The sequence below is a fragment of the Lethenteron reissneri genome, chromosome 24, assembly GCF_015708825.2.
Source record: "Lethenteron reissneri isolate LAM-NWPU_2019-01 chromosome 24, ASM1570882v1, whole genome shotgun sequence".
Lineage (NCBI taxonomy): Eukaryota > Metazoa > Chordata > Hyperoartia > Petromyzontiformes > Petromyzontidae > Lethenteron > Lethenteron reissneri.
In genome coordinates, this window is record NC_083802.1 from 20,067,819 (window position 1) to 20,080,429 (window position 12,611).

The 12,611-nt window shown below is 57.3% G+C and overlaps 1 protein-coding gene across 1 annotated transcript; it reads right to left on the reverse strand.

Annotated features, from left to right (window-relative positions):
• Nucleotides 1-1,217: 1,217 nt before the first annotated feature.
• Nucleotides 1,218-9,665, reverse strand: CIB1 (calcium and integrin binding 1). Its single transcript, XM_061558644.1, has 7 exons — nucleotides 9,411-9,665; nucleotides 5,336-5,370; nucleotides 4,915-5,029; nucleotides 4,335-4,497; nucleotides 4,056-4,168; nucleotides 2,826-2,914; nucleotides 1,218-1,979 (listed from the first exon to the last, which is right to left on the reverse strand). The coding sequence occupies exons 1-7, from the start codon at nucleotides 9,459-9,461 to the stop codon at nucleotides 1,958-1,960; spliced, it is 588 nt and encodes a 195-aa protein (XP_061414628.1). The 5' UTR covers nucleotides 9,462-9,665; the 3' UTR covers nucleotides 1,218-1,957.
• Between the last annotated feature and the right edge of the window lie 2,946 nt (nucleotides 9,666-12,611).

Genomic DNA, 12,611 nt, shown 5'->3' on the forward strand with positions numbered 1-12,611 from the left:
ACATTCCCGCCAGAAGTGTGTACACACACACACCTGCAAATGCGCGTTCCAGCCACGCACACGCACACCCGCACACCAGCTCAGGCACTCCACCCCCCACATTGCACACCGCACATTCCGCACCCACCAACACGCCACGCGTACCCCGCACACCCCCCCCCCCCCCCCGCGTGTTGAGGAAGTCTCGCTGTTTCCGCGGCCTCGGAGAACAATGGGGGAAGGGGCGATGATGCTTCTGCTACTGCTGCTGCTGCATCAGCTGCTGCTGCTGCTATTGTTGTTGCAGCTGCTCTCCTTGTTGTTGCTACTGTGTTGATATGTTCGCCATGTTCTTGTTGCTGCTGGTGCTGCTATTTCCGGGTTGCTTTGTTGTTGATGGGCTTTGTGCTCCCATCACCACCCCCTGGTGGGGGCTTAGATTGGGGGGTGTGTGGGTGGGTCGTGGTTGAGGATCCAGGATCTGGGTTAGGGGTCAGGGTTAGAGTCCGGGACCGGCTCCCGGTCTCCTGTCGAGTCACAGGTGCCATGCCCCCCTCTACCCCCCCCCCCCAGGTCCCCTGACCCCCACCAGATCGTGACTTTACCACCCGTAACTCTCGCGCCGCGATCGCGATCAATCGCCTCTTTCATGCATCGCGCCGATCAATCGGGGAGGAGTGGGGGCCGGGGGGGAGTGGAGGGGAGGGGTGCAGAGGTCGCGTTCATCTCGAACGCTGACGCCGCCCCCTGCTGGAGGAGCAGCGGGGGCGGTCAGACTGCCCCCAACACCAACACCACCACCACCCGCTCCCCCCCGGGGCATCGAGGAGGTCCGCGTCCCCTCGTCCTGCGAGCGAAGGAAGCACGGCAGCTCACACGTGGTGACGTCTTGGGACCCCCCCCGCCAGCCATCAGGGTTACAGCAGGGGCAGTAGCAGGGGCAGTAGCAGGGGCAGTAGCAGGGGCAGTGGTGGTCTGGGGCCCAGGACGCGGGGGGGGGGGGTATCCAGGACAAGGGAGAAGAGAAAACATGGGGATTGAGATAGCAGGGGGACTAGGAAATGGATGTCTGGGAATGGTAAGGGGGCTCGTGATGAAGGGGACTGCAGTGTCGATGGGCATGGAAGCTCAGGTCCTGAGGGGGGGGTGGCTCCCCACAACCCCCCCCCCACTGCTCCCCACGCCATGGGAGCCCAGTCCCTCCCGAGCCCCAGGCCAGTTCCCAACACGGCACGTGCTCCAGTACAGACGGCTTTTATTAAAACACATTGTCACAGTTCCTCGCCTGTATAAATCACTGCTTATAAAATTAGACTTTAACATTTTTAAAATATAGACTCTGCTTTTCAGAGACATACGAACGATTTTTCATGTGCTGAATGGTTTGATTTTTTTGTTCCCTTTGAATGGAAGGAACTCACCGTGCACCCTCCTGTGTAAATCTGCCTGTCAGCTCTATCAGCACAATCTAAAATATGCATTAGCACTTTCCCCCAAATTTAAAATGTCGGGGTTTATGCAATAAATCGCACATTTAAATAAACTCCCGTAATATGTCATAATCATCAACATTTGAAACACGCATTAAAGGTGAATTATTAAAATATTAAATATTCTTAAAAACTTGTCACGGCGTCCTGTTCTTGCAAAATCCAACGAATTGGAGGCGGCGCACGCTGACGTGCGAGCGCGTCGCTGCATGTTGGTATGCGCTGGTATGCGCTGGCGTGCGCGTCGGCGTGTGTGCTAGCGTGCACGTCGGTATGCTACGCTATGGTGTGAGATAGTGTTGGTCGTGTGTTGGTGTATAACTGTACGTGTTGGTGCGTATGTTGGTATGTATGTTGGTACGTGAACGTGTTGGCGTGTGCACGAATCAAGCCGTGTTGATGCGAGGAGTGTGTGTCCAGTGCCGAATGTTGACACTCGGAGGTGAGGAGGAGTGAAGGGGGCGGCGGGGGGTGGTGTCTCCCGCCCCCTACAGCACGATCTTGAAGGAGCTGTAACGCGCAGAGCAGAGGGCTTCTCGTTAGACGCATGGTAATGAGAGCTCGCAAATCCCAGCCACGCGCCGACCAGCTGAGGGGTCGCGTAGGGCGCGGTAGTGGTTGGTGGGGGGGGGAGCGTTTCACACGGTGCAGGGTGCAGCGCAGGGTGCAGCACAGGGTGCAGCGTGCGGTGCGATGTGATGCGTAGTGCAGTTCAGCAGTGTCGTGTATGGTGTGTGGGATGTAATGTTTGGTGTAATGTGTGGTGTAGTGTGTTAGGTGTGTGTTGTAGTGTATGGTGTAGTGGGTGTTGTGTGTAGCATTTGGTAGGTGGGGTGTATTGTGCGGGGTGTAGTGTGCATCGTGTTTGGTGTATGGGCTGTAGTGTGTGGTGTGTATGTAGTGTATGGGGTGTGTGTGTAGCGTGTGTAGTGTGTGGTGTGCGGGGTGTAGTGTGTGGTGTGCGGGGTGTAGTGTGTGGTGTGCGGGGTGTAGTGTGCGTAGTGTGTAGTGTGTCATGTGCGGGGTGTAGTGTGTGGTGTGCGGGGTGTAGTGTGTGGTGTGTATGTAGTGTGTGGTGTGTGGGGTGTAGTGTGCGGGGTGTAGTGTGTGTGGTGTGTATGTAGTGTGTGGTGTGCGGGGTGTAGTGTGTGGTGTGTGTATGTAGTTTGTGGTGTGTGGTGTGTAGTGTGTGGTGTGCGGGGTGTAGTGTGTGGTGTGTATGTAGTGTGTGGTGTGTGGTGTGCGGGGTGTAATGTGTGGTGTGTATGTAGTGTGTGGTGTGTGTGGTGTGCGGGGTGTAGTGTGTGGTGTGTATGTAGTGTGTGTGGTGTGTGTGGTTTAGTATGCAGCTCCCACCTGCTGAAGTCCGGTGATTTGGTGATAACGTGCTGGAACTCAGACAGGTTCACCGTGCCGTCCTGGTCAATGTCGGACTCCACCAGGATCTGAGGGACATTATCACGTGACTACAGGGCACACGATTGCGGGTCTACAGGACACACGATCGCGTGACTACAGGACACATGGTCATCTCACTAGAAGCACGAGCACGTGATTTATCTCGATCACGACTCTACACGTTGATTTGTCATACCGCGACACACTCTACGCACCACATGCCGCACACCGCACTGCCTGCTGCACACCCAACACCGAGGCCTCATTTATGATCAATTCAACCGGAGTTTCCAATTACACCGGGGTGGGACAGAGGGCGTGTGGAAGTCCGATGTGACTCCAAGCGGAATTAGGAATTAACGCCCTCGCACGGCTTTTGTTCAGCGCCACAGAGACAGGGTTTTTGCCAGCGTTAAGAGCGGCGACTCGGCACGGATGAGCAATCTGTATTCCGCCACCGCCGCCCGCATCAGCCGGGCTGATCGTTTTGCATTTGGGAGCCGTAAGCTCAGCAGTGCAGCCTCCGTCCTCGGGGAAGTGTAAATCCCTGAAACGAGCCGTGTTCTTTATGTTTTTCTTGGGGAAAGAGAGTTTCGGTTGTGCCGGAGGGCAGCGGCAGTGGCGGCTGCGGGGGCCCCGCACGACCCTCGCCGCGCGGTGAGCGGCCGTGGCCCCTCAAGCGTCCCCCCCCTCTCCTCAACGACGTTTTAGACGGCGCCTTCCCGTTGACTCGGCGCGCGCTCCTCCAAAACGAGCTGTGAGTGCGCGAGGCAGACGGCTCTCCCGAGTGGGCGAGGGAACCCTCAGAAGACAATTTACAAATCACAACAGCGGCAGCATGCGCGTGCACGTTCATGCGAGCTCTAGCGCAAGTGAGCGTGCGAGATAGCACAAGTGCGCGTGCTATTGCGGGCGCAAGTGAGAGCGCGATGTGTAAGCGAGTGTGCGATTGCGTGTGCGGGCAAGCGTGCGAGCACAAGTGCAAGCGAGTGTGTGATTGCGTACGCTGCTGTACGTGTGTGTTCAAGTGTGAGTGTCTGTAGATCCTCGATAATAGCACTTGTCCCAACAGCTCCTTTCAAAGTCTTTGTCTTGTCTTTATTGGTGCTAGTGCATCTTTGTACTAGTGCGCGTGTGCTCGTGCGAGCTAGTGAGCGAGCCCGTGAGCGAGCCGGTGAACGAGCTCACATTCTGGATGAGCTGGTTCATGTCCTCCTCCGACAATGCGTTCTCGTCGCCCGTGAGACACATCACCAGCCTCTTCAGATCTTCACTGTTGAGCGTCCCGTCATCGTCGAAATCTGTGTAACACCAACCACAGTGGCTCAACCAAACCTACCACGGCTCGAACACCTCACCCTCCTGCATGCCACGACAACCGCTCATGGAACCACCCCCCCTTTGCCGGCACCACCGCCGCCGGCAAATGCCTTCGCGTCCCTGCTCGCAACACCGCCGAAATCTCACCGAATATGCGAAAGGCGTAGTAGGCCTTGACCTCCGGCGTGGCCGAGTCGCTGAAGGCCGACAGCAGGTCGAGAAAATCCTCAAAGGAGAGGGCGCACTCCTCGCCCCCCACCCCGCTCGCCGTGCTGAACACGCGGCAGATTCGCTCGCGGAACGGGTTCGCCTGCGCACCGTCCCGTCACGGGGTGAGGAAAAAAGGCCGTTTTAGTAAGAAGACTCGCACCAGTCCCGTCGCGAGGCATCACAAACGCTGACTCCACTCGTCCCCTCTCGCTCGGCCTCTCACCACACCGCACGGCACCTCGAAGCACCCACCTCCCACCACCGACTTCTCACTTCTCATGGAACCTGTTTGCCATTCCCTGGTCACCACAGCCATTGTACCTCTTACCACTCACCCCTCGTCACATATACCCCTCTCAGCACAGCTCATGACGCCATGCCACAATACTTCACAAAACACCCCTCACCACAAGTCGTGAAGCCTCAGGCCACTCGGATAGCTGGAATGGCACCACACAGTGGCAGCGGGTGACCGCTTGTGATCCGTTAGGGGGAGGGGGCCTGGTTGGTGTCGTACCTTCAGCTCTGGCATCTCCACGAGGGTGCTCATCTTGACTATGGCCGAACCGATGTTGACCGTGTGATTGTCCACCTTGGGGTCTCGCGCCATCTCCAGAAACCGGCGCTCGGCCCTGCACGCATGGCCCGCAAACGCACGATGCGGCACTACAGTACACCTCCACGCTGTGCATCACAACACCACATTACCACGTGACCACACACCGCACCACAAAACCACGCAGCTCCATAACACCGGCAAAACGACACGTCGTTACCACCACGCGCCACAGCACTCTCACGTGTCACCATTTGACAGATTATTGTCACTATACGCCTCCATGATGCATGCCGCAATGGATAGGAAGGGAACAGGGTGTGTGGGGCGGTGTCAGTGAAGTTGTGAGCGGTGCAGTGCGGGTCGAGGCGGCCGCACTCACATGAGGATCTCCTGCTTGGTCAGGAAGGTCAGCTCCTGCAACAGCACGGACAGCAAGGGGTCAGGGCATCGTGAGACATGCGGAGGGTGAGATGGGGTCACTCGGGTGCGGCGCCCCCTGTGTGTCCCACTGTGCGTCACTAACCCTGAAACACTCAAGTCACGACGGCATGAAAACGCCACCTCGGCCCCTACCCTCACAGCCTCACCAAAACACATTTGTCCTGCCGTTCCCTCGTGGCGTAACCCCTCCACACACACCGTAAGAGACTCATCACCCTATCACACCAACTCTCTCAACCACACCCTCACCATAACATTAATTGTCTCACCAGGTGAGAACTCCAAACAAGAATAGTCTCATTTGACCTTGGTCACTAAAGTGTAAAAAGCAATAACATAAAAAAAACCGTAAACCATATATCTCAATGACATCGCCCTCACCGTCATTCACATGCTCCGTCATTCACATGCTCACCATGACGCCCTCACCAACACCCTCCCGCTCCACTCGCCCTCATTCCTCACCATTATTCACTCACTCAACAGCGTCATCACCATCCGCTTCCCTCCCTCGCTCGTTCACACCCGGGGGGCAGTTACACAAATTAGGCAACCTCACAGTCAACATTGCGCCATCACCCTCACAGCACGGCGGGGGGGGGGGCAGAAGGTGTCGTTTGAAGACAATTATCTCGGGTTTACAGTTTGCAGCTCTTAAGAACACGGATCATCTGTGGAACACGCCGGGTGGTTTGAGCCTGTGATCGCCCCCCCCTCTCCGTCTCCCCGTCTCTCTCGGCGAGCGCCATGAAGACGAGGTGCCTCATAGCTCGTCCCGAATGGGTCGAGCGCCGGGGCCGCCTTCACCGTCGACCACGGGAGATGGACGAATTCGTCCACCTCCCGTGGTCGACGGCGGCGCTCGTTCGAGAGCCACGCCGCGAGCCCACGAATGATGACGTCACATCTAAAGTGGCTGAGAGGCACGTCAAACACCACCACCTCACCCCCATCACTCACCCCTCAGCCAGACTCGCTCCCTCACCACCACACAGACACCATCCCTCACCACCACACAGACTCGCTCCCTCACCACCACACAGACACCATCCCTCACCACCACACAGACACCATCCCTCACCACCACACAGACACCATCCCTCACCACCACACAGACTCGCTCCCTCACCACCACACAGACACCATCCCTCACCACCACACAGACACCATCCCTCACCACCACACAGACACCATCCCTCACCACCACACAGACACCATCCCTCACCACCACACAGACTCGCTCCCTCACCACCACACAGACACCATCCCTCACCACCACACAGACACCATCCCTCACCACCACACAGACTCGCTCCCTCACCACCACACAGACACCATCCCTCACCACCACACAGACTCGCTCCCTCACCACCACACAGACACCATCCCTCACCACCACACAGACACCATCCCTCACCACCACACAGACTCGCTCCCTCACCACCACACAGACACCATCCCTCACCACCACACAGACACCATCCCTCACCACCACACAGACTCGCTCCCTCACCACCACACAGACACCATCCCTCACCACCACACAGACACCATCCATCACCACCACACAGACTCGCTCCTTCACCACCACACAGACACCATCCCTCACCACCACACAGACTCGCTCCTTCACCACCACACAGACACCATCACTCACCACCACACAGACACCATCCCTCACCACCACACAGACTCCATCCCTCACCACCACACAGACACCATCCCTCACCACCACACAGACTCGCTCCCTCACCACCACACAGACACCATCCCTCACCACCACACAGACACCATCCCTCACCACCACACAGACTCGCTCCCTCACCACCACACAGACTCGCTCCCTCACCACCACACAGACTCGCTCCCTCACCACCACACAGACTCCATCCCTCACCACCACACAGACTCCATCCCTCACCACCACACAGACACCATCCCTCACCACCACACAGACTCGCTCCCTCACCACCACACAGACTCCATCCCTCACCACCACACAGACTCGCTCCCTCACCACTACACAGACACCATCCCTCACCACCACACAGACACCATCCCTCACCACCACACAGACTCGCTCCCTCACCACCACACAGACACCATCCCTCACCACCACACAGACTCGCTCCCTCACCACCACACAGACACCATCCCTCACCACCACACAGACACCAACACTCACCACCACACAGACTCGCTCCCTCACCACCACACAGACACCATCCCTCACCACCACACAGACTCGCTCCCTCACCACCACACAGACACCATCCCTCACCACCACACAGACACCATCCATCACCACCACACAGACTCGCTCCCTCACCACCACACAGACACCATCCCTCACCACCACACAGACACCATCACTCACCACCACACAGACTCGCTCCCTCACCACCACACAGACACCATCCCTCACCACCACACAGACTCGCTCCCTCACCACCACACAGACACCATCCCTCACCACCACACAGACACCATCCATCACCACCACACAGACTCGCTCCTTCACCACCACACAGACACCATCCCTCACCACCACACAGACACCATCACTCACCACCACACAGACACCATCCCTCACCACCACACAGACTCCATCCCTCACCACCACACAGACACCATCCCTCACCACCACACAGACTCGCTCCCTCACCACCACACAGACACCATCCCTCACCACCACACAGACTCGCTCCCTCACCACCACACAGACTCGCTCCCTCACCACCACACAGACTCCATCCCTCACCACCACACAGACTCGCTCCCTCACCAGCACACAGACACCATCCCTCACCCGTCACATCTGTGAAAAAAAGCTTCAAAGCTCATCAGATTCCTCCAGAATAAATACGTATTATGATTCTCAAATGATTCTCAAATATTATGATTCTCAAATGAGCTACACTCATCTCACCCACCTTTGCGGACATTCCACGTTCATATGGCAGAGGTCAGTCTATCCATAAAACTGTTGGCTTCTCACGAAGTGGTACTCGTTTTATTCAGCACACAGGAATGATGATGATTGAAGCGAGTCTCGAACGAGCTGCCGTTGTGGTCTAACTCTCCCTCACCCCGCCATCCCTCAACTCATTCACCATTACCTCACTCACCCTCACCTCACCCTCGCCTCACCCATCCTCATCCAACCTCACCTCACCACCTCACCCACCCTTACCTCACCCATCCTCACCTCACCCTTACCTCACTCACCATCATCCACCCTCACCTCACCCTTGCCTCACCATCCTCACCCTCGCCTCACCTCACCACCCTCACCACCCTCACCACCCTCACCTCCCTCCCCTCACCACCCTCACCTCACCACCCTCACCACCATCACCTCACCCTCACCTCACCACCCTCACCTCACCACCCTCACCTCACCACCCTCCCCTCACCACCCTCACCTCACCACCCTCACCTCACCTCACCCTCACCTCACCACCCTCACCTCACCACCCTCACCTCACCACCCTCACCTCACCACCCTCACCTCACCCTCACCTCACCACCCTCACCTCACCACCCTCACCTCACCACCCTCACCTCACCCTCACCTCACCACCCTCACCACCTTCACCACCCTCACCTCACCACCCTCACCACCTTCACCACCCTCACCTTCACCACCCTCACCTCACCACCATCACCTCACCATCACCTCACCACCCTCACCACCCTCACCTCACCACCCTATCCTCACCACCCTCACCTCACCTTCACCTCACCTCACCACCCTATCCTCACCACCCTCACCTCACCATCACCTCACCATCAACTCACCACCCTCACCTCACCACCCTCACCACCCTCACCTCACCACCCTATCCTCACCACCCTCACCTCACCACCCTCACCCTCACCTCCCTATCCACACCATCACCTCACCATCACCTCACCACCCTCACCTCACCACCATATCCTCACCACCCTCACCTCACCACCCTCACCATCACCTCACCACCATCACCTCACCATCACCTCACCACCCTCACCTGGTACTCCGTCAGCTCCTTCGCTCCCAATTGACTCGAGGCTTGGCCCATTCCGCTTGTTTACTTGTTGACGAAGTTATTAACTTGTTGTTTACTCGCTGGTGTGGCTGTTTACGCGTCGTTGTTGTAATTGACGACACCAATAACAACAATGAGAATGTTTCTGTGGCGAGAGTAAAACTTTGAAGTCGCCTCGACTCGTGACGCAGGCGCGGCACAGGGTCGCGGCCGCTTCCTGGTGCCGGGCTACCGCGCGCATGCGCAGTGCGCGCCAGGGGCCCCGCCACGCGACTCATCATCACGGTCACCCCACCCGCGCCACGGCAGGTAAATTCGATACCAGATTGTGGCGAAATACTTCATATGGCGCTGCTGTCTTGGCAGTGGTGCGCAAATAACTCAATAAACTAAAAGCATTCGTCAATCACAGCCGGGGCCTTAAAAGTTACAACGTATAAAAATAGGCGACGTTTTAGGTGATCACCCTTCGTCATGTCACGCTATTGACCAATGTGTTGAGTGTTATTCAATGGTTATTTGAATTTGTGTCGCGTGTGTGCTTACATAAAGTCCTCACGATGTCGTCCAACGATGATTACACAATGTGTGTGTGTGAAACCAGCAGTGGTTTTCTTGATACATTTCTGTAGCCCCGCCATATGAACGTGGAGTTTCCACCACTGGGTTGTTCGCCACGTGCAGCGGCGTTAGGGCAGCGCTGGGGCGACGGGACCTGACAGCGCCGTGGTGGATCGAGACGCCGGCGTGCCGAGCCCAAGCATCCCGCACTGGCTGACAAAGGACATCGTCACAATCGAGTGCGGGCATTGTTATGCTAATTAGCCCAACGCCCCCTGCCGGCAGCGAGGGTTCACGACTCCACGGGCGAGGCTGCGTCACCCCACGGGGGCGGGGGGGTGTCGACAAGATTGTGGATCATCGGCATTGCCGCGGACCGCTTACCTGCCGCCTTCTGCAGTGCGCGACGCCTCCTGGTGAACGATACTCGCTTCGCGGCCAGACTCTCAGGTGGCTTTGCCGTGGTTAGAGATCATCGACACATTCAACACATTTCACGATCAGGGGAGTTAACTGGTATCGCTCCTGTGAGAGATCTTCGCTGGATTACACTTGATTCACCCACATAATGGATCGTTAGGAGACATCGGATCAGTGTCACTGATTGATACATCCTCAGTACGTTTGCGTGTCACTGTCATTATGGATCTGGCTCATCAGTTGACTGCAGAGCGAATTTACGACGACAGATCCTCGGTGAGTAGCCGCGCGCCCGCATCACCAGCGGCGCCCTGCCTCGCCACCTGACCGCGACCACATCCCTGCGATCGCGTGAAGAGGCGACCCCTTCCCCGCACTCCCCTGCAGGCCGGGCCCCGCGGGGTCGAGTCAACTTCCGTTCAGCCCAACAGACCCCACCAGCTCCAACAGACCAATTCATCAGCGCCACTTCATTACGCACGCGGCGCCTGCCGAGATTCATTCTTCGCGCGCCTCACCGCGTCCCACCCGGCTATCATGGTGCCCCCCCCCTCTCTCCTGGGTGTCCCCCCCCCCCCCCCGAACACGCGTGGCGGCGTTACGGGTCACATCCACGCCGTGACAGCCACCTGAAGGGCACGCGGCCTCTGTCAATATCTGGGGGGGGGGGGCACTGTTTGAGAGCCCCTACTATTGTTATTATTTATTACTCAATAACTATAAGCAGACATTACTCGTTTCCTTCCCATATCTGTCTCCTCGACGTAACAAAATGCAACTGATTTTATACATCCTATCAGCTACACGGCATGCCGGGAGTGGCGTAATTTCAGCATCATTGGTTCAACACAAGCACAACTGTGGCCCGATGATGTTTTATGAATTGATGAAGCCTTCATCCAGCGGGAATCGATCAAGGCTGATGGTGATGATGAAGAGCTCCACGTCTGTGTTAAACAACAACAACAACAGCAACAACAGCAGCGTTTAACATCACGAGCGGGCGATCTCTCTTAAAGCGATCGAATGAGCCCATCGACTGTGGAGTGGTAGCATGGGGATGATGATCGTGTGGAGTCGGTGTCTCGTTCCCAAGTAAGGACACCCCGGGCGTGTGCTTGCCCATACAAGGAGTTGTGCAACAGGAATCATGGAAATAATCGCGAATTCGATCACAGGGTTAATGTGCCAACGTCAAACACACGACACCTCGACCTCACGGGGCCAGGAATCGAACCTCTCGCGCCTCAGCGCCCCGCCAGCACGCCACGAAGACGCGCGCTCCTTGGACCTGCAGCGTGTGTCCTTCACACCCAGCAGGTCCCTGGCTACAACACAGGAGCTGGTTTATTTGGGAGGTATAGGCTTCCTTTATATAGAACATGCGAAGAAAAAAGTTGAACAGTAATTTTTTTCTTGAGGGACGAGAATATAAGAGACTACCGCTGGCAGTCGTGCGGTTTATTTAACAGAGGAATTGGCCAAACATCCCCTATGGCAGGACCCTCCTGATTAACAGGTCTCGAGACTCTGAGGTTTTCCTGGCTACACAATTTGTATGACCGCATTGCACAAATCTGCGCACACGACCACCACCACCGCGGCGGCTAGAAGATGGCTACTGTACTGTATTCTATTTTAGGCCGAGTCGACCTAGGGGGGATGGGTGGAGGTGGTGGGTGGCGAAGGCCAAGTTGAAATACCACGGCAATTCACGGGGCCAGGAATCGAACCTGGGGTCGGGCGGGGGGAGGGTGGTGGTGGCTGACTGGGGTCGAGACCCCCACTCTCACGTGGGAAATGAACTGAGCGCCTCCCGTCAGACGCTTCAACTGCGGGGGGGGGGGAGCTCGACAGGGAAGGGGGGGGGGGGCTCGCGTCTCGGGGAGGGGGTCTCTCGAGCTTCTCGCGGGGTCACGACCCCGCAAAAACAAATTACGGAGCGGTGCGCTCGGCGGCGGCGAGGGGGGGTATTGTTTTGGGTTTAATCTCCCTCGCGGGAAGCCGAGCGAGAAGCAGAGGAGTGACCCCGACTTTGACCCGAGCCGGGACGGCCCGGAGCCCGCACCCTGCAGGCACCAGCCAGCAGTGGAGTGCGCAGGTGACGCTGCGTGCGACTGTAACAACGACCCACCCCCTGCACTGTGGATCGAGTTCAGAGTCGCGCGGTCGGGTTGATTCGACTCTCGCGCGCGTGACGGC

What these genes read in the sequence shown, in the direction of transcription:
- CIB1 (XM_061558644.1), bottom strand. Translation starts at nt 9,461, where the DNA reads ATGGGCCAAGCCTCGAGTCAATTGGGAGCGAAGGAGCTGACGGAGTAC. An exon ending in ACCAAGCAGGAGATCCTCAT is followed by an intron (nt 5,030 to 5,335) that starts GTGAGTGCGGCC and finishes CCATGCGTGCAG; the next exon opens with GGCCGAGCGCCGGTTTCTGG. An exon ending in TGGAGATGCCAGAGCTGAAG is followed by an intron (nt 4,498 to 4,914) that starts GTACGACACCAA and finishes GACGGTGCGCAG; the next exon opens with GCGAACCCGTTCCGCGAGCG.